Raw genomic sequence first — 27,251 nt, forward strand, 5'->3', positions numbered from 1 at the left:
CTATTGGGTTTGACTTAATGCAGTAGCAGGGGATAATTTATTCCACCCAGAGACAGGATATTAACACCCACTGATATAGTTCTAGTACCCCCACAGGTACTTACATTAGGTTGGCATCCAAGTCGAGCCTAGCTTGGCGATATGGCCTGCATGTCTCAGCATGCGTCATAGACCCTGACTATAGAGGTGATGTAAAGATCTTGATTAAAAATAGTGGGTAAGAGGCATATTAAATAAAGGTAGGAGAGAAAGTAGCACATGGAATTCTGAAAAGAGGGCTTTGTTTCCCAAAATGCAAGAAATCAGGAAAACAGATATGACTGAGAGAGGGGGGAAAGCTTAGGGGAGGCAGATGAAGATCTCCAAACAACATCTAAGACAGTACCACCAAAGACCCTGGGTGAAGAAACTGAAATAATTCCTGAGTTAGCATTTGCCCAAAGGAATGACCCCTTGTTAACAGAAGCTTTCCTGCATGTAGTATCTGAAGGAGAGGGAAGACAGAAAGGGGGACCGTTGTTTTTTTTTAAAGACACAACTACTTTATAGAAGCAATCTTAGTCCCGAGGGTACTTCTAGATCTCATAATATGGTGCCTAAAAGTCATAAGAGAATGGTCCTAAAGATTGCCTGCTCCCATTTACCAGGTGGTCACCTAGGATCTGCCAAGACACAGGCACAGATCACAGGTACATGCTTTTCCCTGCCCCTACTCATAGCACAGCCCCTGCTGCAGGGCTCTTGGACAGTCCATTCAGGGTGGAGGGAAAGCTCTGGAGGTAGGTGTGATAAAAATCACATCACCACGGTTCATGTCCCCTTTCTTGGCTAAATTGTATAATGAGATCTTGGGGCAAAAGAGTATCCCAGTGACTCTTCTTGAAGTCTTGATAGGAGTACTCCCTAAGGAAGGGAAGCACTGAGTATTATGTTCGTCGTAGCAACCAATTTCTTTGTTGAATTTTAAAAGCCACATTTGTTATTGAAATATTGACATCGAGACTGGATACACTGCTCCCCAAATTAATTCATTTTGACCAAGTTGGATTTGTACGAAATCGGCAGGACACAAATAACCTCAGAAACACTGGACTTAATTACTTCACCCGCTGTTAAGACATCTGGCTCGAATATGTTGTCTTTGCACTCTGAGAAGGTATTTGATCAAGCGAGCTAGTCATTTATGATGGCAGTATTGAAGAAAGTAGGTATGCGCCAGACTTGGATAGAATGGATTGAAGCTCAGTACTCTAACCATTCAGCTAAAGTGATAGTGAATGGAAACATATCAGTGTCATTTAGGTTACGTAGTACGTAGAGGAACAAGACAGGGATGCCCCCTTTCACCTTTGTCATATGCTTTGACGTTGGAGCCCTTAGGGGTAAATATTATTTCATTTAATGTATTTTTGGCTACACTAACCACCCAATGGGTATGTAAGCTCTAGAAGATGTTAGTTGGGCATTAAACTAAGCCAACGAAAGAAGAATGAAGAAAGAGAAACTTAAAGAGCAATGTCTTCAGTTTTTTTTTCTAAAAGACAATAATGAGCTTTAAGCCATTTAGTTTGAGCGGCAGAGAATTCCAGAACGCCCCCATGCTCTAACACTTAACAAATGGGACACAAATTAAACATTTGACATTAGACCTTAATGACCACCTTGGGGTACACCAACATATCAGATCTGCCATTTATAGGCAGGTTTACCAAACAGGGTTTTATGTATCTGGGTCAAAGCTTTACATTTTACCCTTGTCTCGATTGGTAGCCAGTGCAGTTTCCTAAGCAATGGGTGATGTGCGCCCCTCTGAGGAGTATTGGTCACAATATGATCTGCGGAATTATGAAGGATTTGTAGACGTTGAAGTACTTTCTTGTTTGCCCCAAAAAGAGGGCATTACTGGAGTCTACTTTAGCAACTATAATAGCCTGGGTAATAGTGATAAGGTTTTCTGACAGTAAAAAAGGGGTTAACTGCCTCAAAAGTATCAGGTAATACAGAGATGTACTACGCACTGCAATAGCTTGGGACGTGGACTGCTTGTCATCCTGTAGCCGATAGCAGGATGACGGGCAACCCAGTGAGCAAACCAATATGAATTCCGTTATTTGCTTGTTTTGAGCTAAGCAGAGTTTCTTGCATCCCTGATTCCCTGCATCCCTGATTCAGCTAAGTTAAACACGGATTTGATGCAGGTTTGTGTATTTTCAGGCTTTTCTAAGTTTTAAAACACAATCTGTCTGTCTTCCGCATAATTATGAAATATCATATTAGACTTTACCAACACATTGTGCAGCGGTTCAATATAAAAATGGAGCAGCAGTGGGGATAGACAGGGGTCCTGAGGAACTCCACAGGTCTGACCAGCAGCAAAAGATTTCAAATTTTGTATCGCACTTGTAGAAAGATTTGTTATAGAAGACAAGAGCCAGTTTCTTGTTGTCTGGTCTTCTTTCATTTCTGTCAAAATACGATAATCTATGGTATCAAACGTGGCCAATCAATCCAATAACATAAGAAAACCAGCACTATCCATTTCCATTTCTTTGTGCAAAATGTCCTTTAAATGAATCCGTGCAGTTTCGGTGCTATGTTCTGTGCGGAAACCAGATTGGTGTTTACACAGCAATGTGCTGTGTTCCACAAAATCTCTAAATTGGAGATAGTCGCTTTGTCCAAAATGTGTAACAGAAAAGGACTCTCTAAGATCAGGTGGTAATTGGAGCAGTCAAATGGGTCCAGTGATGTTTTTTTTTTATTTCAAAAGAGCGGTGATCCAACTTAACTTTAAAACTTCACCCTTGTCAAATGAAATTCAAGGGGGCTGGCTAGTGCTTATTTTGCACTGCCGCTGGTTATCTCTGCATCTCTGAAATTAGTACAGATGAAAAAAGCACACCCACTCACTTTTTTCATTTGTGCTAATTTCTGAATATTTGCCCTAAAGTGTCTACAAAACCTGCTGCCCATGCGATCCTACCTTCCCTAAGAGTTTTATCTAGGCAGAATGTCTCTTTGGCTATATGTCAGTGATTCCCTACTACAATGTGTCAAATGTAATCGACTCCCCACCTATTGAAATATTACTGCTTTTGCCAAACCCACTGCCTGATAAATGCATTTCTATGAATTACTCATGAGAGTTTATCAAGTAAGAAAGCCTTTTTTATTCAATTGTTATACAGGCTAGTCTGTGTATCAAAATATGAGTGTTGTCATCTGCAATTTCAGGCATACATTGCACCTAAACATGTATTGTTTTTATGTTTGTGTGCCTGCCAGTATTGAACAAGTGAATAATTTGCGTGAAATACAAGCATTGAGGCGACTGAGCCCACATCCAAATATTCTTCAACTCCAGGAAGTTATTTTGTGAGTACATTGTTTTATTGTCTTCAATATGTGAACTATTGCAAAATCATGTAATTAATTATATGTTTTTAAACATGTTTTTATTGGTATTGATACAATGTTTGCACCCCTAAAAATCCCACCTCCCACTGCCCTCTCCACGGCCCACCCTCCTTTGGTTCCCGCAGCGTCTTTGCCAACTCGTTTCGTAACTATTCTTCCTCCCCTCGATATCAAAAGTCTGATCCTTTTGCATGTATATTCAGTTCAAGTCCAAAATCCTCAGATTTTGAGGGCACCATTGTTGCATATAATCGCTTTTTAAATATTTTAACACTTCTCCCCAATCTGATCGAAACCTATCTGCCTCCCCTTGTATTCTATATGTGATCCACGCCATTGCTAATACGTCCCACATTTTGTGTATCCATTCCGACCAAGTGGGAGGATCCTTCTGTTTCCAATTCTTTGCTATTACCATCCATGCTGGTATCAAAATCTTCATTAGGGCTCTCTTTTGGGGTTTCGAGATTATATGCAGTTCTGGATCCAATAGCCCACATATGCCCTTCTCTGGGGTTAAGGAATATATTTCTGGCATAAAAGCAGTAATCTGAGCCTTCACGTCTTCTCAAAATGTCTTTATTTTGGGGGCTGTCCCACCATATGTGCCTCCAGTCTCCTGTTCCTTTGCACTCTTTCCAACATTTTGGGGAAGCAGATTTATACATTTCATGTAACTTGGGGCGTAAAGTGCCACTGGTGCATCATCTTGTAACAGGGCTCTCGTAATTGCATAGACCTGCTCAACTTTGGGATGCAACTCCAAAGCCCTTCCCACAGTCCTGTGAAATACCCGTTTCCGTCAGACCTTCCCATGCTGCTTGGTATGACCAAGCCTCTCAAGCCGTGCATCCCTGTAGGATTGAGTATATGTTAGAAATCAAGTTTTTGTCACCAGAGTGAGTGGTTATATATGTCTCGAACTCCGTCAGTTGTCTCTTTGCTGCGGACTGCATCTCTGGCTGCCTCAACCAGTGTCTTATCTGTATATATTCATATCTATTGCATTCCTTAATTCCAAGGTAGGCTTTGCACACCTCGAAAGTTGATATCTCTCTGTCCCATACCATGTCGCCCACCTTACAGCAACCCTGTTTCTGCCATTGGCTGAATTTACCCTTTCCCATCCCCGGGGTGAAGTTTGGGTTCCCGAAAAGTGGAGTGAATGGGGAGGGGCATCTATATGTCCCATATATTGCATGTCGTCCTAAGAAGCATGCTACGTCTTGCGCTTGGGGACCTGTCTTTCCCAAGGAGCCACAACAGCCCAGCTAACGGGCAGCCCGCCACTGCTCTGTCCATTCGTGCCCACACCATATTCCTATTTACGGTGAGCATTTCCCGCACCACTCTGAGTCGAGCTGCCTCAAAGTATCTGCTAATGTTCAGCAGTCCCAGCCCTCCTTTATTCCTGTGGGTCATTAGTACATCCATTGAAACCCTGGGTCTTTTGTTTTATCAAATTAATTTAGAGATCATTGTGTTCAATGTCTTGAAGAATTACTGTGGGACTGCTATTGGAAGGGTCTGGAATATAGGAGCCTAGGGAGAGTCTCCATTTTGACTGTTCTTATATACCCGAGCCAGGAGATGCGAGGTGGTGGGGGGTCCACCAGACAAAGTCCTCTTGTGTTTTTTAGGATCCCCGGGTAATTGGCCTTATATAGCATAGACATCTTGCTAGTTAGTTCTACCCCTAAGTATGAGATACTACCTTTTGCCGTTATAAAGGGGGAGCTCCTGCGCATGGCCGCGGACTGTTCTGACGATAGGCCCATCTCAGTACCTCTGAATTAGTCATGTTTATTTTGAGATCTGACATTTTTTCTTGATCCCCTAAGGCTGCTATCAGGGCTGGAATTTATATTTCCGGCTCTGTAAGTGTCATCAGCATTTCGTCTGCATAGGTTTCCGTCTTATGGGTTTCACTCCTGAAGGGGATACCTTTTTATGTTTCTGTCCAATCTAATTCAGGTGAGTAAAGGTTCTAGGTATATTGCGTACAGGTGAGGGGGGGCAACCCTGCCTAGTGCCCCGTTCTATTCGTATTGGGCTGGAGATCTGGAGGTTAATGTAAAGCCTCATCGTTGGGTTTTTATAATTTGCTTCCACCATCTGGATATAATTTGGCCCAAACCCCATGTACCTCATTACTTGTAATAAATACAGCCATTCTACCCTATCAAAGGACTTTTCAGCATCTAGGGATATTCGTATCACCGGGACCTGTTTAGTGTTTAGATTCTACCTTTCCTATGAGATGGATGACTTTTCTTGTATTATCCCACGTTTGTCTCCTCAGAATGAAACCTGACTGCTCCTGACCAATCACTGATGGCAATGTATTCTTTATTCTGTCTGCCAGATTTCCTGTGTATATCTTTTCATCTATGTTCATTAACGCAATGGGTCGATATGAGCCACAGTTTGTTAGATCTTTATTTGGTTTCCTGAAAAGGACCACCTTTGCCTCCTGCATGGAGCGTGTTATACCCGCCGTTTGCTGAAAGGAGTTATATAATTTAGTAAGGAAGGGTGTGATATCTTTGCATAACTTTTTATAGAAGAGCAATGGGAATCCTTTGGGGTCCGGCGCTTTGTTACTGGGGAGACGTTTAATAGCTTCTTCTACTTCTACTCCTGTTATCTCGTTTTCCAAGACCTCCCTATCTTCTTGGGTTACCGTAGGCAACTGAAGCTTATCTAGATATTCTTGTATTGTTAGTGGGTCTGGTCTCTCTGAGGAGTTGTGTGTAAAAAGCTGAAAACAAATCTATCTCCCCGGGCTCTGTGGAAATTGTGCCATCCGCTTGTTTGATATTTGTTTGATCTTTTGCTGTTCTGTTGTTTCAATTGTCTCGCTAGTATTTTGTCTGCCTTATTCACCCTTATCTAATATCTCTGTTTTAGGTTTAGTAACGATTTCTCCACTCTGCTCACTCGCAGTAGATCTAATTGTCTCATTCTATCCTTTACCTTACTATAGTTAGCATTGTTCTTCCTTTCCGCCAATGCTCTTTCAGCGTCTCTCAATTCAGCCTCCAAGTCTTTTGCTATTCTATCCTTTTCTTTGGACCTTTGTGCTTTAAGAGAGATTATTTCCCCTCTGAGCACTGCCTTGAAGGCGTCCCAAACCACATCCATAGGGGCCCCTTGTGTGTCATTTGTTTCAAAGTATGTTTTTATTTTGTCCCTCAGTGTCTCCCGCGCTGCTATATCATGCAGCACTTCTGTAGTTAATTTCCATGTCCATATTGGGCTTTTTGGTGACATCTCTCTTAGCTGCACCCACACAGGAGCGTGATCAGACAGGGAGATCAGGTCTACCTTTATCTCCATCAGTGCCCCTAATATCCTTGGGATACCCCATACGTAATCTATCCTAGAATATGTGCAGTGGACGTGGAAGAAGCATGTGTATCCTGCCTCTGCTCCTTTTTTAGCTCTCCACATGTCTCTTATGCTAACTCTGAAAACTTCTCATTTAGGGTACTTGATGGGCCGCTTCCCCTTGTGGGCCCCTGGCCACTCCTATCCTTCTCTAAGCCCCAAGCCAATTTAAAGTCTCCTGTCAGAAGGACCTCACCCCTGCAAAACCTTCCAGTTTACACAAGGCCTGAAGTATAAATGCCTGTTAGGAGCATATATGGTGCCTATCGTAAACACCCCACCCGGAAGTCGGATCTGAAGAAACAACTATCTGCCATTGGGATCCCTTAGGGTGCGGAGTATATCTGCTGCCCCCTTTTAATCTGCATCTCCAACTTCTTCCGTTTTCTTGGGGTATTTAGGCTGTGTATGTTTTGTGAGAGAACAATCAGTAGCTTTCTCCCCACATCACTCTATTTCTTCCGACCTATTCCCACTGATTTCCCCGCTTAATATGATATACGTTGCCCCTGTTTTCCGCCACCCACATTTCCCACTCCAAGATTGGTAGGCGTATTTGGGGGTGTTGTGTCTGGACTTGTGTATTGGCTCTTGGTCTCTGCTTATCACCTCGGGCTGCCCTCTTCTTGGCATTTGACATTGCGTTGCCCTTTCCCTGACCCCCCCATCCCTCCGCCCAACCTCCCACATCCCTTGCCCCTCCCTCCCCTCTCCATTCCGGTCTAGGCTCGATATACTACGATTCATCCCAAGAATCTTGGGAACTGGCCCAAGTATTATCCAGAAAGTTTAGGATGAAAGCCCTACTGTGGATACCCACTGGTGCCCTCACTGAACCTCTGCCCCGGCTGTGTAGTCTTATGGATGTATCTTATATATCCCTCGTCCACCATTTTTATGCTCTTGTCTGCCCCTGCCCCCCTCTTATGTGTTCCATTTGACTATATCCGGCCCTGCACTGGAATATATCCTTCGCTTCATGTATTCCTCCATTGGTGTCCTTATCCGTCTTCGTCCCCTCTCCATTTTTGATAGGGGGACTCTCAGTTTATCCCCTCTTTTCCCTGAGGCAATGTACCATTCCCACTGCCTGCTCCTCAATCGCGAGGCCCACTCGTGTGTTCTCCCTAGTGTCTAACTCTTCCTCTTCCAATTCCAGTGTTGAGAGGCCTTCGGAGCAGGTAGTGACCCACTGTTGCTTCCCATCCCAGGAAAAGAGTAGGCCGAAGGGAAATGTCCACTTGTATTGAATCTTTTTGTCTACGAGTGCCTTAGTCACTGGGGTCATCGCTCTCCTTTTCAGCAATGTGGCTGCCGCAAGATCCTAGACGAGAAGCGCCCATGAGCCATTTGTTGTGATCATCGTCTGTCCCCTGGCGGCCCGGAGGATCTTTTCTTTCACTACGTAGGAGGTCAATGCTGCCAGTACATCTCTTGTCTGTCGCCCGGGCTCGACCTTCTGGGTCCCACCCTGTGGATGCGATCTATACATATTTCTTGTGGGGTGGCTTCAGCTATCAGGGTGGCAAAACATTGTTGAATTGTTGCCTTTAGGTCTGCATCTGCAGTAGACTCCGCCAAACCTTTTATCCTAATATTCAACCTTCTTGAACAGGTATCAAGATCTTCTGACTGGATTTCCAGGTTGTGTGTTGCCATAGCGATTTGGTCGAGCATTTCTGAGTGCTGCCGGACATCTCTACAGAATTCAGCAAGTCCTTGTTCCGTAGTGTCCACCCTGTTGCCCAGTGTGTTGATCTCCTCTCTAACCTCTTTCAAGGTGCCCTTTAATTCTTCCTTCAGATTTGCCATTTGCTCCTGTTATGATGCCGAGAATCTTTCTTCCATCCCTTTAAGGCATTCCTGCAGATCCTCCTTGCTACATGTCATGTTTCCGTGCTCATGCAAATCTTTGTCCTCCTTGTGTAGAGTGTCTGTCGCCTGCAGGGACTGCTACCAAGTTCTGCTGCTAGCACTTCTCAAACTGCCCCCTTTTTGAGCCCTTATTAGCTCCTAGTATTGCTGCGTGCTGCTTTGCGTTGGGTTTTGTCATCTGCGTAAGTGATAGGGTAGTGTGCTGGCTTGTTAAGTGCACAACACCTGCAGGTTATTATTATAGTTCCCTCCTCCTGGGAAAGATGTCCTGTGAGGCTGTGGGCTAGTGTATAAATCGCATTTTTGGTGTCTTGGGCTCGGGCCTGCTTTTGGGGGCAGTATGATGTTCTCTCCTTTGTTAGGTGCTCCCTTAGGGGCTACAACATTGTTGTGCTTCTCTGTACTCTGTATGTCCTCAAGAGTGGCTATTGGGCCACCTCTCCCCTCGCCGCGTGGTCGCACCTGCTCAGCGCTCTTGTCGTATGCCGTACGGTTTTCAATGAGGCTAGATGTTGCTTGTCCACTCTCCGCTTCCTCCTCTACCAAAGTTCAGCTCTTCCGGCTTGCTTACTCTGGGCTTTGTGCCTTGCAAAATCTTGTGGCTCCCCTGACCACTACCCCAGTGGGGGGCTGGCCTGCTTGCCCCTTGTATCTGCATCTGTGCCACCCACCTGCTCCCCAAAGTTGTTGGTCCTTGGCACTTAAAGTTGTGCCCAGCCCAGCTCTCTCCAAAGTTTTTCTTATGTTCCTGCTCCTCCTCGCAGGCTTCCCGCTGCAAGCTTCTCTGGCCGCTTGCCTATGCCGCTGCTAATGGTTCCCGCCAAGACTTGTCTCTTGGGTATGGTGGAGACAGGGGGAGATTGCCGGTTCTATATATGGCTGGATGTGGATTGCTTTAGGTGGCTCCTCCTCTCACTATGGTCCACTTGGCCTGTGAGTGTTGTTCCCCCAGCCCGCTCTTTCTCAGTGTCTCTTGCCGGGCCCAGCCTCGTTGGATTGCCTGGGCACCTCCTTCCTACTTGTGGTGCTGCCACTAGGCTCTCGCCCGTTTAAGGCTATGGAAGTCCGGTAATCGGGGGGGGGGGTGGGCCCGGTTCCCCACCACCTGCATCAATTCTTGCCACTGATGTGGAGACGGGGGGTTCTTTATTTGTTACAGATTGTGCGGTCTGGCGCCCTAGTGATTGCCGGTGTGTGTTCCCCTGCCTCAGCCCACATGCTGCTTTCCAGTTCCGTCTTTCGCTATGGGTCCTCAGCGCTGCGACTGTATGCCTGACCCGGTGCCCTCCGGTGCTCATGATATCATCTTGTTTCTCAGCTCCGCTTCACAGGGGGGTCACTCTGTCAGTCCCTCTCCCCTCGTCTCACCTGCTGAGGCGCCCCGCAGGGGGCCCGCAAACCTCTGCCGATGCTATCAGGGTTGCCTGATCGCCAATGACACTCCTCTCACTGGGATATGGGGACCGCGGAGAGATGCTCCAGAGCTGTGCAAAGTAGGTGTTAGGGGTCGCAAGGGTGGTTCCCCTTCCCAGTGTGGTCTGCCTGGTCTGCGTTCCCTTTCCGGTGTACCGCTTCTTCGCCGTGATCTAAGCCTGGCGCTGATCTGCTGGACTCCTAAGGCGATTCTTCCCTTCTTACAATATTGCCACCTCGCTACTGCCCGCTTTGTGTTGGTGGCGGCCTTAGCACTGAGTTATTTGTCAATTCCAGCTTGCTGCGTTTCCACCTTTTAATACGCCGGCAAGGCGCTCGCTGAAGTTCGACTTCACTCTCTGGCTTCCAGCTTGAGAAACCGGCAGCCATCTTGAGAACTCGGCGGCCATCTTGATTATCATTAATTGTGTTTTGAGAAGGGGAGACATTGCATTATGATAAGGCATTTATAACGCGCCTACACACAAGTGTTTCAAGAAATGTAGAATGTATAATTGCTGTTGTTTTGGAAAATCCCGGCTAGTAAGTGGTGCTACCAACAACAGACAATTCACAACAAGGTTGATGTTCCCTCAATGTCAAGGAATTCTATTCTAGATTTCTGCCCTTTGAAATGTAGACAAGAACAAGATATTGTTTGTTTCCTGCCTTTTGAGTCAAAGTTCCTGGAATCATTGCTAAATATAATTCTAGAAACGTCACTGACTTAAAGTGCTGTCACTGGAGACACAAAAAAGAGAGGGGCTACGCTTGAATTATTCTGTCGTTTTGTCCAAAGTAGCAAGTTACAGGTTTAAAAGAAAGCAAATGGTAAATAAATATAGCCTGCTTAGTGGTGTCCAATAACTGGTAGATAAGGTGATGGCATCCGGGACCAGGTGAGTATACCCCTCCGAATTCTCCTGCTCTTTACCTCTTAAAGTCTCTGACCCTGATTTATGTTTGTCTATGTCAGGGTGAAACTACAGCATTGGGTTTATATCCGCTAGAACATGAAAAAAAGAAAAAGGTTTCAACATTATCACAATAAGAGAAAATACATCTGATGCACAGGTCCAATCTATGTGATGAATCAGAAATGATTCCCCCAGAAAACCTGGCCTGGGACCCTTCTCATGAGGCCACGGAAAGGGAGACACTTTCTGATGAAGACCCTGGGGGTGGTGTTCGGAGAATCACATGAGGAGGGAAGCAGGTCAGGAAGAATGGGAAACCCCTTTGTTTAACTGTCCCTGAACTCTCACTCTTCTAATGGCTTATTGTAAAATAACAGAAGCTGAGAAACTTAACTTTGTCATTAGGGACTCCAAGTGCCATAATTGCATAGGTACTGGGACGAGGAAGAGGGCTGAAGAGGTTAAATGTTGTACGAGTGGTCAAATCATTAATTCAAATGACACATCTGAGGGAGACTGAGAGACTTAAAAAGCCCCCTCAGGTGCAGGCCCAGGGAGAGCAGGAGAATAGTAGTAGCAGTAAGAAGCAGCAACGTGACTCATGCAGGCAGTCCAGATGGAAGCTGGAGGAGAGAGACGTCGCCAGGAGCTCTATGTGGCAGATTGCAGCTGCCAGACCTGAGAGGGTCTGTACCTCCCGGATTCTGAAGGCCAGAGGTCGCACCGCAGGAAGCATGCAGAAGAGAAGCTTGCCTGTGGGAGACCCGTTTTGCAGAGGCTGTACAGCGGGAAGTGAAGGCAAGGGAAGCTTTCCTTCCAGAGAGGCTGATTCAGGTGGCTGGCATGCATCTGAGAGGGCCCTGTGGTGGTTTCTGGTGTCTGACGTGCATCAGAAGACCTCCGGAGTGGGAAAAGCTCCAAATGCAGGAGGCAGAGATGGATGCAGACTAAAGGGAGCAGTTTGCAGAGAACGAAGAGCCACAGTAGCAGAAGTCCTGTGAGTGGCGAGGGGAATGAAGACACATGCCTTACCCGGTGAGTTCACAGGTTTGTTGTAATTCTGGAGCGCTCCATCCCCTCTCGCATGGCTCAGGCCGGCATTCGGCAAGTGAGCAATGCTCGTGTAGGAATGAAAGACGTTCAGAACACAATTTTGAATACCAAACTATTTACAGCAGCAGACACGATACTGCGTATGAGAGAAAGTGATACCCAAAGTAATTCAGAATCTTTAACTAGTAATAGGCAACACATTGTAACCAAGGTGAATGACTGTAATGTTAAAGGTGTGATTCTGTGGGAAGCCCAGCAAATCAAGGGGGCAATATTGATGGAAGCTAAGACCAACAAGCATTGCACAAGCCGAAAGAGACTAGAAATTGAGCAAGCACAGTTTAGTCAATATTGCCAACAGCAGAAGGGGGGTAATGAAAGGTCCATGGGCTGGGAGACTTGCTGCCCACACTTTATCCAGAAAATGGGCAAAGCTGGGATAAACTCACATTGCCAAACCCAAGGGGGAATAAGAAAGAAACCCTATTCTTGGAAGTCATTGGTTACGGGTGTAGTGGGGAAACATGGGTGGCAAAAAGGCTGCCCTACTGGGGAAGAGATACCCAGAAGGAGAGGAGCATCATTTGTCAAAGAGTATTAAAAAGCACCAAAGTGAATCTCGTTTTCCCTGAAGAGTTGTTGCCAGTTATGAAGCTGCAATTTGTTGAATACTGTGAAGTTGTTGTGTACCTCTTGTCAGTTAATCTAAACCACAAATGCAATGTGATACGTTGTTCGGGCATGGGAATATACCCGGATGACAAACCTTTGGAGCAGTAGGCCTGGCATGGGAGTAAACCAAGTTGCTACAAAGTGGTTCTGATAAAGACAATTGACGTTTGTTGTGGTGCTAAAAGAAAAGCTGGGTAAAGCTGTTGAAAAATAACAATATTTCTTTCGAGTTTATTTGTTGCGGCAAATCATCTTGACCAAGACAATTATTGTTACTATTGGTAACTGAAAACTTGTTCAAGGAGGAAGAGGAGTCTAAAACTTTTTGTGCTATAACTTTCTGCTGTCAAGTTGAAGTGGTATAAGATGGTGTTAGATCTTTTATTGAAAACCAGGATTTCCTTATGCTCTTTTGGTGGACTGTGTGACAGAAACCCGTTTAAACCCGGGGAAGGGAAATTCATCCAGGTTGTAAAGAGAGACTGTGGTTACTTTGTGAATTCAATCATTGTTATTTTTGAACTGCCTTGTATTTCCTTATTCAGTTATGCGTATAAGTGTGAGGGACAGATATCTTTTGTTAGAGTGTTTCCTTTAGTTTATTTTAGCCAGGCTCAGGGTACCTCGTCAGGCGTTCATCCACCCTTTGAATATAATAAAATGGCATTTGTTGAGAAAACTTCACGTGGTCCCCCTCACATGTCTGGCCCCATGACATCTAACAGAACTTAATGTACTTCATCAAATGTCCAATTCCCTAGTGTAACAATCTTTAAGGGTGTCTCTGTACAAGCATCCTTCAGTTGACCCCCAGGTTCAGAGGCTTTAAATCACCACAGCATACTTGTATCCTGGCTTTGACACTTGGAGCCAGATTCTCAAACCTTTTTTGGGCACAAAAAATGAGAAGCCCAATTCACAAGGGGCACAGGAATTAGCACATTTAAAAGCACACCACAAATACACAAATGGGATTCTCTTTTAAATGCCAACGAGCGTCACCCCTCTGCCCCATGCCTTTTGAAACAGGCAGAGGGCGAGGCACAAAAAAGCTTTTCTTTTATTAAGGCATTTTATCAAGATGGGCCCTTTGAAGGTGAGATGCATTCTCGGCAACCACTTAGTTGCTGGGAATACATTATTATAGGATGCATGGGGCTGGACAGTGCATCTTTGCACTACAGTTCAGCCCCTCCTGAAATGCTCAGGTCACCTTTTGTGAATAAGGTAACCCGAGCATTTCTCAAAGCAGGGCAAATGAAACAAGTGCATTTTCTGTGCTTCTTTCATTTACACTGCATTTTCTCCGCAAGCCTGCAGTTGTGGATCCAACACCTACCAGAGAAAGACCTTATGCTTCCTCACCCTTGTCACTGGGCCACTTGAGTATGGCCAGGATTTTCTCCCCACCCTGCCTGGGTGCTTTTCATGTAGCATTTTCTGTATCCCGACCAATCAAGGGTCACGTGGGCCTACTACAAGCTCCTGTCCAACTTCTTAGGATGTCTGGTATCTGTCAGACTCAAATCTCAGCAAGGTAGTAATCTCTCACTCTCTTGTTCTTCAACTGTGATGCACTCGAAGCTCCCAGCAGGACCTACAGGCTAATCACGCTGTTCCTTCTCAACTGTCCCTGACTCCTATTCGTGTCTGGGTTATGGACGCCAGTAGGCTTTTTGCACCTCTCATCTCGCCTATCAGGGTCTGGGCTATTTGACTTAGTTGCCTGCTGTTTTCTCCTCCTACTTCGTTGCCACTAATAAACTTGTACTCTGGAATGCTGCCCTTACTCCAACAACACTGGCTTGTTTCTGCATGCTTTTATATTGTGGTATGGAATAGAAATGTCTCAATAATGGCAGTGATTGGTTGGGCCCTGTCATAGTTAACGCTGGACCATTGCATTGGCTGGCGGTCTGTTGCCCCACCTCCCTATTGTGCATTTCGCCCTTTTACCATCACTGTTTGGTCATGGTCCCTTGTAGATTGAGGTTGTCCGCACAGGCCAAGTGCTCAGAAGTGCTGGCTGACATCTTGGGAACAGGTAAATGCAATCCTGCAGCACCACAGCCTAGTTCCCTCTGTAGCTAGCGTTTGTCCCCTTGCCTCTGCTCACTCAATGCACTGTGTGCATCTGTCTCATTCGCTTGCTGGAGTTCATAAGCCTTTATTCGATTGGATTGTGTCCTGCCAAGTATTCCACATCTTTTATATATTCATACGTTTGCTTGCAGCTTCTGAAACATTTTCTCATAGAAGCGGGCGCCGCGCATCATCGACTCGTGGCCCTCTACTACCTCTGTCCTGTTTTCGGTCGTGACATCGAAGCTGGCAAAAGTAGCCCGCACAGCGTCAGTTGCCTCAGTTCTAATTTTCCACATGCTCAGCATGCTTCGGACGGTTCACCGCCTTAACGATTTTTCACTGCATTTTTCAATATCTCGAAGGTTTTTGATGATGTCTACACCGAAATTGGTTTTAAAAGGTATTCCGATTGCTGAACTAAAATGTTCATTACAGACCCACATCGGATCTGCCTTTGGTGTCTGGGAGTTGACCATAGAACGGATGATTGCGGTTCTTGTCAGTCGAGGACTTTGAAGACCTTGATGGGAGAGGAAGGGGAAGCTCGCTGCAGGTAGACCCCTTTCTAAATTTCCTTCAACAACCCCTTCCAAAGGAGGTCATCGGACGAATCAAGGGAGATTTTCCCTTCGAAGAAGCGCTTTAAACATTCAAAGCGCTCGAGATCAAGATCTCATCACTAGTCCTCATCATCCTTGCATAAAGAAACATTGCTTGTGATCGCTTTCGACAGACTCCGTCACCTGACCAAGTGGGTAAGCTTTCCAGATGCTGGAGATGTTTAAGAAGGCAGCTCCGGCTGCCCCTTTGAAGGTACCCAAGAATGCTTCGTGCCCCACCGTGCCTAGTAAGGCCGGGAGGGCATCTTCAGAGACCACTACTCACGTTCCTAAGAGCGCGCATAGTAAGTCTCCTTGACTTTTGTTGAAGGAGGCTTCATATCCTCATAGAGTGAAGCCAAAACCTTCTGCCTCACTCTTTTGAAGGAGCGGGCACCAGGTCCATTGAGGCCGGTGTTGCCCTCAAAACCGTCGACACCCCCGGTGCCTTCAACGCCATTGACGCCCTCAAAGACTTTGAAGGATTCTTCGAAGTCTTTCAAGCCTTTACCAAGGTCACACTTCTTCAGGGCCATGGGGTCGATTTTTAAGGTAGAGGAGGAAGAGAGAGATGGGCCTTTTGGCTTGGACTTCGGCACTCCTAATGTGCCTGAAGAATTGATCTCAGAGGAATCAGACTACAACATTTTGTCGACACTCTGAGAGATGCTAGTGGCTTCGACACCTAACCAGAAACAGATTTTGCCACTCCAGATTCTGCTGGACATGCTGACCCTTCCTATAGGTCGGTTATGGGCAAAGTCACGGAGCATCTGGGCTGGGGCAGACCAGAGGCAATCTTTGAGAAGGATGATCTCACAGAAATCCCGGATAGTGGTCGCTGAGTGGGCCTGTGTTACCTTTCACACCTTTAAGAACCAGGGTATTAGAAAACTGGTTGGAACCAGATATTACACTGGCTGTTAACAAAGATCTGACAAGGAAATACAGACCTGCCACAATTGATCTGAGTGTCCTTTCAAAACATCCTACCCTTGAGTGTCTGGTGGTTCAGACAGCCACTTCAACCTCTAAGGCGGCAGGCTACCCAACTAAGCCTCCAGATCGGGATATAAGAGGTTTGACGCATTGGGGATGAGAGTGTTCTCGGCAGGCAGTATGGCCTTAAAGGCAATTCATGCGACTTGCGCTTTGGCGAAGTACACACACACCTTGTGGGATGTAGCAGCTTTGCTAGCTGAGCACATCCCTGAAGGGGAGGACTTTAAAAAAAAAAAAAAGAAAACCTTGTTCAAGATGGCAAAGATGTCATTTGCCAGTCTCTCCAATCTGGATTAGATTCCTCGGACTGTGTAACTGGAGCCATGGTGGTGAGTACGGTCGCCAGGGGATTTGCATGGCTGAAAGTCAGGTTTTGCACTTGACGTCCAGTCAAGACTATTGGACATGCCATTTGATGGCTCCCAACTCTTCGGTTCCATGGCTGACGAATGCTTGGAGAAAGTACAGGCATCCAAGGCAGCAGCTAAGTCATTGGGAGCAGTGATAAGCCAATCTCAACAATCGCAAGGGTTTTCAGATAATTGGCAGGGTCTGCCTTTTTATTTAAATTCCTCAAGTGGAAGGGGAAGAGGCCAGTTTGCACAAAGAGGTCAGAGAACAGCACCGTTCACAAGGAGGCAAGGCTCCCCTCTCGGCCGTCTTTGCGCTCGGCCTTGGCAACTGCAGACAGTGGCTCATGGCTACTGCCTCCCTTTCCTAAAAGAATACCCCCAGATTGTCCTCCAGGAAGCGAATCCTTGAAAGATCTGGATCTGCTCCTCCTAGAGGAGATTCTGACCCTGTTGGAGAAAGGTATGATGGAGTCAGTGCCTATAGCACAGAGGGATCAAGGTTGGTACTCTCCTTCTTTTTCTAATCCCCAAGAAGGATGAAGGAATATGACCCATCTAGGACTTGAGACGCTTGAACAAGTTCCTCACGAAGGCCAAGTTCAAGATGCTTACTTTTTTGCAAAATAACTTTATTGTATATGCCAGGATGGAGTAAGGCCTAACTTTCCATATGTTAAGGTGGGATTTCCCTACCTAAAGAAACTAAGGACAGTCTGTGTCAGTAGGTTCAACTTAAAGTCTGTCTGTGTCCAACACCTGTACTTGCTCTCTCAACAAAAGATATACAAAGTGTAGGGATGTCAGAACCATTATAGACAGTGTTCAAAATAAAGTTCTGAGCTTCTGACAGCTCAGGCTTGTTTCAACTTCCCCTTCCCCAAGTTGAAATAGTTCCACAAAGAGGCTGGGGGTCCCGTGCCCAAGTTCAACAAAGTTCAAATCTCTTGACTTTCAACAATGCTTTCAGCTTCAGTTTATAGTTCTTTGGATTCCATGATAGTTAGCACAGATGCTTTCTTTCACTTTAACACTTATATCTCAAAGTTCTCTCTGGCACCTGCAACCCCCCACCCCCGTTTAGGCGACCTGTGTGACGGACTGCACCTCGTTCACCTGTGCCTGTCTTCCTGCTAGGCCGTCTGGTGAGTTCTTTTCGCGCACTGTGCAGTTCTCTGTTCTCTCTCTCCCCAGGGTATCCCTCTGCCACCCTATGGTGCTGTTCATCTCCCTATGCATTAAAATTGCTACTTTATTAGCTATCCTCTCTCTCTTTCGAAGCCTTGAAGGAAAATGTTTAAGAAAGGTCTAATGGTCTCTAACCGAGGTCTGCCCATTGCCGACAATTATGTCAATGCTTCCTCCAGGCAGACCTTTGCTGTCAGCCTCTTTGTCGTTCCCTCTCCGGGCCTATGCACCCCCCATATGGTCTCAGTCCTCTCCCCTTTCTCTTCTTCGACCATCAATGGTGGAACCAGATGGGAAGTGCGCTTGGCCCACTTCCTATCCTCCCGATGCATTGTTAATGTCTACCAGACTGCCACTATCATTGCCCAGGGCTCTCAGCCCAACATCCTCTTCTGAATATGTGTCTTCCGTCTCTCATTAACTTGCTCCCTTCTCCTTACACTCCTCCGTCTGCTACCCCTCTGGCCTCTTAGCTCCCACTGACAGGTGTACCTTGTCCCTCTACCACTCCTCAGAAGATCTTTAAAGGTGGCAGTCAGCTTCAATTAGATACCCTCAACTCTCACTCTGCTGTCGAGGGGGCGCTGTTGGCCGCCGACTGTCATGTCCGCCTGATTTCGAAGCTGCGCTGTTGATAAAATATCCGACCTGAAATCCTGTGAATTTTGGTGGGCATATCGCTAAACTCTGCTAGGACTGTGTCTCCGACTTCCTGGTGCACCCTTTGAATCGTCTGGGGTTTCCAGGACCTGGACTGTTGCGGAGCTTCATCGGATCGACGGCGGCCGCTGGTCCGCTGTGCCCGGGCAGTAGCTGTACCGTAGCTCCCACACCTCCTCCTCCGGAGGGCGGTCGAGTGCCTGCTGGCGATTGCTCAGTTTCTTAATTATCGCGATAGAGACATGATCCTCCGTTTTTCTAGAGAAAAGGGCACGTTGCTATATGACTCAAGCAAGATCCATATATATCCTGATTTCTCTAACAATGTCCAAGCGGTTCGCCGCACCTTTGATCATGTTAAGAAAACTCTTAGAGCTCGTGCCATCCCTTATGCGATGCTCTTCCCTGCTAAATTACGCATTCAATTTCAAGGAAAGACCCAATTTTTTGAATCACCGGAAGATGCTATGAAGTACATAGAGCGCAACATTCCGCAACCACAGGGAGATAGGAGTGCGCAGTCCAGTCTGAACACTTGAGAGTTGGTCACCTTAATTCAAATGATGACGGTGCAGTGTCCATCGGTCTGGTCGAGTCGGTAGGGTGACGAGGAGGTACCCACCATCTAGTGCCACCTGACTATCTGTTTCAAATTTTGAAGTTCAGTTTGGGGCTTACACTGTCCTGTTGGGGGGATGGTGAGGGAGGGGGGAGGGGATATCTTTGGGCCTGTTGCCCACGAGAGGGGGTACATTCAGCACAGAGTAATGGTATGATGGACTTGGCAAATGTCATTGTGCAAAGCGAACCACATCAAGAACAAGATCTCAACGTGATATTCATGGTCAGCGGAAATGGTAATGAGACAACGCTACATATAATGCTGCTTCAATCAGTGGGGATCAGAATTATTGATCTAGATGGTGACTAAGGGAAAGGGAATTAGGTTGCTTACCTGGAACATCAGGGGTCTGGCCTACCCATTTAAGGCTAGAAAGGTGTTAGCATATGCGAAACGACATAAGGTGGCTGTTCTCCTCCTTCAAGAAACTCAAGAAACCAAACCGATTGCTGATACATTTGCTCGTAGCTGGGGTCCTCTGAAGGTGGCTACGAACTATTCTACGATGGCTAGGGGAGTGCTCACTATTGTTCACAAGCGCCTAAACTTCCAGATGACCAACTCTGCCATAGATGACGAGGGGCGCTACGTGATCCTGTGGGGGCAAATGAACAACCAGGAGGCTATTATAGTTAACACCTATGGCCCTAATTTGGATTCTCCGACGTTCTACCTGCGGATAGTGGAACTTTTGTCCCCAGTGGGCAATGCGACAGTGGTGTGGGGAGGCGATCTGAATTTAATACTAGATCTGGGTCTTGTCCACTCTACGAGACATTGTACGCACCATACTAAAGCAGCACTGACTTTGAAGCAGGCGATGGCCGCTTTGCTGCTGGTGGACGTGTGGCGCCAGGTGCATCCAGTCGACAGAGAGTATATGTTTTACTCAGGTGCTCATAGGTCCGGTTCGAGGATCGATTATTGGCTATGCTCCCCGGGGTTGATTGCTGATGTGGAGCATTGTGAGATCCTGCCCAGAACACTGTCAGACCATTCCCCGGGCTCTTCTATGGCTGACACCAAGACACGTGACTTACTCTATTAGAAGCTGGCATATGCCCCCTAATATGCTACAGGATGATTCAGTTGTAGACCTCCTCCGATTTGAAGTTGAAGAATTCTTTCTCCGTAATGAAGGGTTAGTTAAATCTCTGCAATCAATTTGGGAGGCATTCAAGGTTTGGCTAAGAGGCCAGATGATGGGAGTATCCTATGGTATCCTGAGGGAAATAAGAAAAGAACTCTCCCAGGCTGAGGATGACCTGCGACATCTCGAGCTCTCTCAGCCCGCCAATGCGGGAAGAGAGTATCTCCTCCGAATTCAAGCTAAACTTGATTCATATAATGCTGTGGCTGACCGAGAACGGCACTTCCTTTCACTACCTGTCCGGGCACAACGTTATGGCGAAGGGAATAAATCCAGCAAATATATGGCGATGCTAATTAAAGCTGAGATGGGTGTCGGGCAGATCACTAGTATCGTTGACTCGTCTGGTTTGGTGCAAACTGCTCCAGAAGCAATTAATGACGTGTTCAAACAATACTACCCTTTGCTATATACCAACGCGGACTCAGTCGAGTTGGAGAACCTCAGGATATACATAGACACTATTCCACTGCCTGGACTAGACGAAGATGATAGGCTACAGCTGGATTTTCCATTGACAATTGAAGAGATCGAATAAGCCATCACAGATTTGCGTGCTGGGAGAGCTCCGGGGTCTGACGGAATCCCGGTTGACTTTTATAAAACTTTCAAGGTCGAAATGGCCCCTAGGTTACTTGCAATCTGGGACGATGCTTTGGAGAGAGGCATGCTTCCAAATACAATGAGGGAAGCAGTGATCTCTGTATTACTTAAACCCCATAAACCCCCCAGGACCATTCCTCCTACCGTCCGTTATCGCTTATTAACTCGGATACGAAAATTTATGCCAAAGCTATAGCCAATAGCCTGACCCCATACATGAATAAACTAATTCATACTGACCAATCCGGTTTTATTCCCACACGATCAACTGCTCTTAATTTACAGAGATTTTTTGCTATTGCATCACAATTAGATCCTAAGGCCAAAGCTGCTGCCATTACCCTAGACGCCGAGAAGGCATTTGATTCTGTCTCCTGGAACTACATGTTTTTGATCCTTGCTAAATTGGGGTTTGGTCCAGTCTTTTTGGGGTATATACGAGTTCTTTATAGACAGCCAACAGCGAGGGTAAGAACTAACAATACCATATCATCCCCCTTCGCACTTGAAAGAGGCACTCGCCAAGGCTGCCCTCTTTCACCGTTTATTTTTGCACTCACTATTGATGTATGGCGGCCAAGATTAGACACGAACATACATGGAGGGGCATACGTATTAGAGGTTCCCCACAACTTCTTTCCTTATATGCTGATGACGCAATGGTCTATGTGCGGAATCCCAAGACACACCTCCCCCCTATCATGGATGAGATTTCCACTTTCTCCAGGAACTCGGGCTATAAGATAAATCAAGCGAAGTCCGAGGTTATCCCACTGACTCCAGCCACTGAACAATCATCAGCACTGACAGGGTTCAAATGGTCCCCCAACACTGCACGCTATTTAGGGATAATAATGGCCACGGATAGACAAACACTGCTTGCAAACAACCACAAAGCCTATCTGCATAAGTTGGAACATAAGTTAAAGATTTGAGGGGCTTTACCAATATCTTTATATGGCCGAGTCGCCCTACTTAAAATGGTTGTGGTCCCTAAACTTCTTTATTTGTTTTGTGGCACTCCTGTTTGGCCGGGAAGGGAATTTTTTCAGAAGTTGCAGAAACTCTCTACCGCTTTTGTGTGGGGGAGAAGGGGGTCAGGTTCAGCTGGCCGAAGATGTGTGAGAGGTATGAAACGCGTGGTTTGGCGGCTCCTGACTATTTGCTTTATTATCATACGGCCCAGGCTCACTTTGCGAGATACTGGGCTACTACAGCTGAGCCACATGCCCATGTGCGTGCGAAAGGTTTGCTGTGGCCCTTTCCAATATACAGGCGATGCCGTTCTCTACTGCTAGAGGGAACATTACAGATATAGATCCGGTGGCCTCCACGGACGGAGCCTGATCATCCCTATTTACAAGAGTTGGTTGTGAAATCCCTTACTGCCCGTTTCTCTCCTTATGGCATTACCCTGGGTTAGAGCCTTCATTTGACACTGCACTTCAAAAAAGATGGGACCCAGACAAGGAGATGAAGCTGAGTTACTTATATCCTGGGGGAAAGTTTGCTACACCTTATCATTCCTTTACAATACTACCGGTTGAAGGTAGCATGTAGGAAAATGTGGCCCACTTTTCCTGATGCTCCTGAATCTCACCAATTTATTATGGCTACAATGTCACAAGATTGGTTTACTGGAACTATATCTAGTCTCTACAGGGCAGCACATGCATATACTCCCTCTAAGAACCACATGAAATTAAAATGGGAACAGGACTTGGAATTACTATAGATGATGGCAAATGGTCCAAATATTGTCAACACACTAAATCCATTTCTCTCAATGCCAATTTCTGGTTAATACAATTTAAGATTCTTAATCACCTACACGTTACTCTGCACAAAGTCTCCAAATTGAACCCAGTTTTACAGACAACCTGCCCCAAGTGTAATTCTAACATGGCAAACTCAATCCATATGTACTGGTTCTGTCCCCCGGTTAAAGCATTTTGGGAGGAAGTTGCTGTGACTGTCAGTGAAATTGTTGGATTTTCTATACCTGCAATACCATTGAAATACCTGCTGGGTGATATTGGCAAGACATCCATAAAGATTCGGCGCTTTGTGGCTGTTGCAGCTGCAGTGGCCAAGAGGAATATTCTGCGGGCCTGGAAAGCTAAAACTGCCCCAAATCACAAGACCTGGCTCAGGGACTTAGTATATGTTCAAGAGTTGGAGGGGCAATATGTTCGCTCCATGCCTGCGATTAGTAGACCTAAAGACATTTGGCCCCGCTACGGAACTATCTATTGGACACTCGTAACAATGATGAATTGGTCAACTCTGTAGATCTCCAAGATTCTCCCTGCTGAGCATGTTTATAAAATGAATATTGCAATTTTAGTGCCCTATACTCTGGTTTGATGTGGGGGCGATATTACGACTTATTTACACGCATATCTACTGTGCTTGTTAGTTTACTTTGGTTTGGGGTGTGGAGGGTGACAAGTTTTGGGGGTTTTGCAACTTTTTTTGATGAAGCGCTATGTGGTGGTTTATTTCTTTCTTTATTTATTTTTTTATTCTCTCTCTTTGATTCATCGGTTTGTTGAAGGTACTGGAGTGATGCTAAGGGGGGCGTTGAGAAGTACAGTATCGATGGTTGATAGTCCATTTCAGCCTGTCCCCCATATATCTGTTAGGATTTCTGTTGTATGACCTTTGCCCAATCCTGTTTTTTTTCTTTTGGCTCTTACTGTTAAGTTGGTTTATAATACTAATAAAACGATGTTTTAAAAAAAAAAACTCACACTCTGCTGTCAAACACTCCTCTGACATCTGTCATCTCCTTGAAGACTTTTACCTTGACAAACTCACTCTCAATGAGATGTGGTTCATCTCCGACACTGCTTTTGACACTCTCCTTCCTGAGGGCTACAAGATCTTCTCGAAGCCCAGGCCTAACTTGTCTGGAGGAGAGTGGTCCTTGTCTTCCCTGAATGGGTTCCTGCTTCTATCATACCAACTGAATACTACTCTTCCTTTGAATGCCTTGTCTGCAAGCTTTGTGTTTCTCCTACCCTCTTGCTCACTTCTGCCACCATCTACAGGCCCCCTGGGCCGGTTTCCCTCTTCCTTTCAGAGCGGGCCGAACTCGCCTCTTCTCTTCTGACCTCTACCTCTAAACGTCTCCTCCTCAGAGACTTAATATTCATCTTGACTCTCTTAATGCGGCCATCTTACTCATCCCTAACCTCTGCGACTCTCTTTTCCTCACCATTCTTCCCTCTGACCTGACCCACTCAGCCGGGCACACTTTGGATGCACTCATCTCAGCGGACATCTCTTCCTCTAACCCTTTCACTACCTCTCTCTCTTGGTCTGACCATTCTTTTGTCTCCTATCACCTGGAGCTCCTGGACTCCCCGGATAAGCCTCTGCCCGCATTGCCAGTCTCCTTCTCTGTCATTTGACCAATGACGCGAGTGTCAGTAGCTGATTTTGCCACCTCTTTCATTTCCCCTTCCGCCCCTTCCATTGACTCCCACCCTGACTCAGCCCCTGCTAACCTTCACCTCTCCATCTCCAAAAGCCTTGACCCCCTTGCCCATGCCATGGGGATCTGCATGAAGCCTGTCTGCCTCCAAGTGCAATAGCTGGTATGATTCCGACCTTATAAATCATTTCCAACAGTTCCGCAATACCCTGGCCATCATGAACCAGGCACCGGATTGGTGGACCTCTTTCCTTTCTGATCAGCCCGCGCAGGTTCAGCAGGGCCCTTTTCTCTTCTCCACCACACCTTCTACTTGTGGCCTCCCTTAGGGCTCTATCCGCTCCTGTGACTTTTCAACATCTACCTTGCCCCTCTTGCCTACTTGATCTCCACCTTCTCTCCTCATTTCCAGTGTTTTATGCTGATGACACACAGCTCTCCTTTAGGCTTCTCTCCTCTACTCCCTCTCTTTCCTGATTGTCTGACTACTATTCAGGCATGGTGTGCTGCTAATGATCTCTGCCTTAATGCCAGTAAGACAGAGATCCTCCTCATTGGGACCCCTGCCCCCTTCTTCCCTCCTACTCTCTGTTAGCCTTCTTTGGGCCTCCTACCCTGACCCTTGTGTGAGGTAAAAAACGTGGGTGTCATCTTCGACTCCTCTCTCTCCTTCTCACCTCATATCACTGACCTTGCGAAGAAGGCCCACTTTCAGCTTCACCTCCTGAGAGGCATTCTCCCTTTCCTCACCTTCCCCAAAAAACACAATGTCTCCAGAACTCTGGTCGTCTCCAGGCTTGACTACTGCAACAGCCTCTTCCTCAATCTGCCTCTTTCCTACCTCCAGCCTCTTCGAATAATACAGAATAGAACTGGAAGACTTATCCTTGGCCTCAAACTCAGGGACCAAATCTCTCCAGCCCCAAAATCTCTCCACTGGCTCCTGGTGGCTGCAAGGATCAAATTTAAGACCCTCAGCATCATCCACAAAGCTATCTGGGGACTGGGAGCTCGCCACATCCAACTTTCTCTCTCCAAATACTCTGCTAGAGTCCTTCGGTCCTCTAGCTCCAACTCTCTACAGATCAGACATTTCTCCAATAAGAGAATAGGGGATAGATACATTTCTTCGGCAGGAGCCTCCCTCTGGAACGGCCTCCTTGCTCCTTTCAGACTTGAGCCGGCATCTTCTTAAGTTCCGGAAGCTTCTGAAGACTTTCCTTTTCTCCCCCACTTTCCCTCTCCCCCTCCCTTGGTAATCTCCCCCTGCCGCTGTGACTGGTTGCCTGTTCCCGTATGAGTCGTACAGGGGCCAGGCCGTCCTTTATCAGTCTACCCCAGCACCTCTATAACTAGCACTTGCCCTCGGGCAGCCTTCCCTGGCTAGCCTTAGCACTTTCCCAGCTCCTGTTGCCGCACCCTCTCATACATCTCCAGCATTGGATCTTTAATGGATTCACATGCTTTGAATATACCCTGCCGACAGGCTGGGAATCCTCAGTAACATTTTATTATAGCTTATAATAAAGATTGCCCATGCGCCAAGCGCAGGAAGTCTTGATTCTATTAAAGACACGGAGGCAACCATTATGCTTATTCTTCTTTAATCACTGCTCAACAGCAATTCAAAACTTTACTCTTTAAACTGTTTTATTTTTATTTAAGTATGCCCAACTGTTTTAAAAAATGAAAACAAGCAAAACATGGTACATCTGAACTGCATCACCCAAGAGTCTTAGAGGCTCTGTAGTCCCTAGCCTCAGTTCAGTCCTCCAATGAGAGCCCTTTGGTAAGTATAAAACTCTGTGTCCTTAGGTACTTTCCTCTTCTTTTTTCTTCTCTTGCTGCTTAACTTTCTGAACTTGACTAACAGATCCAACTTTAAAACACTTGTCTCTTCTCTGCTACTCTGCAAGGTATAGCCCTCTTGACTTTCCATCATTCCTGATTACTCTTTTGCTCTTCTCCTATGGTCAAAGAGAAAATCAGAATTGTTAAGGCTGGGAATTCTTCTCAAGATCTCAATCATAATAATGCAGTACAACATTATTTACAATCTTGAATTCTGTAGGGAGGGATAATGCTCGCCTCCGTGTCTTTAATAGAATCAAGACTTCCTGCGCTTGGCGCATGGGCAATCTTTATTCTATGATAAGACCGGAGGCGAGCATTATGCTTGTTCAAAGCTTTGCATCACTGCTGCTGTGATATTCGCTACCAGCTTAAAAAAGAAAGTCCTGAACACTGAGTCACTGGACCAATCTGCAGCTTTCATGATCTCCTGCAGCGGAACTCTCGCTCTAAAAGCTCCAGAAGCCATAGCCCCTCTGGCTGAATGAGCTCCAAAAACAGATATGTCTATTCCTGCTAATTCCATAATCTCCTTCACCCATTTTGCTATAGTAGCTGGAGCTACCGCTTTGTAAGGTCTTCTACGCGCACTAAGCATTTGAGTCACTCCTACAGGTCTTATCGCGGCTGCATCTGCTTCATATCGCTTTATGCATTGCGCTACGCAGAGGTTGCTGTTATCTGGAAAATACGGGTAAGTAATTATTCTGGCGTTGGTTTTAGTATGCTGCGCTATGTTGAATGCCACTCCCTCTGGTTAGAAAATCTTTCGGTCTATCTCGAGGGCTTTTACATCTGAAATAAGTCTACACGAGACTAGGCATAGTAAAGTGGCTAACTTCCTGGACAGTTGTTTCTCTGAAAAGAGATCATTCTTTGGCCATTGCTCAAACAGGTGTAACACTTTTGTAACGTCCCACAGGACTGAGTACCTAGGTAACAGAGGCTTGCTCACTTTAATACCT

At 46.2% G+C, this 27,251-nt stretch overlaps 1 protein-coding gene across 1 annotated transcript in view; it reads left to right on the forward strand.

Annotated features, from left to right (window-relative positions):
* Nucleotides 1-27,251, forward strand: part of MOK (MOK protein kinase) — a 1,335,855-nt gene that overhangs the window by 295,278 nt on the left and 1,013,326 nt on the right. The window contains exon 3 of the mRNA XM_069637748.1: nucleotides 3,286-3,375. Within this exon, the coding sequence (XP_069493849.1) occupies nucleotides 3,286-3,375 (90 nt within the window). The remainder of the gene's footprint in view (nucleotides 1-3,285; nucleotides 3,376-27,251) is intronic.

This window comes from Ambystoma mexicanum, chromosome 14 (genome assembly GCF_040938575.1).
Source record: "Ambystoma mexicanum isolate Mex_15411 chromosome 14, UKY_AmexF1_1, whole genome shotgun sequence".
In the NCBI taxonomy this organism is placed as follows: domain Eukaryota; kingdom Metazoa; phylum Chordata; class Amphibia; order Caudata; family Ambystomatidae; genus Ambystoma; species Ambystoma mexicanum.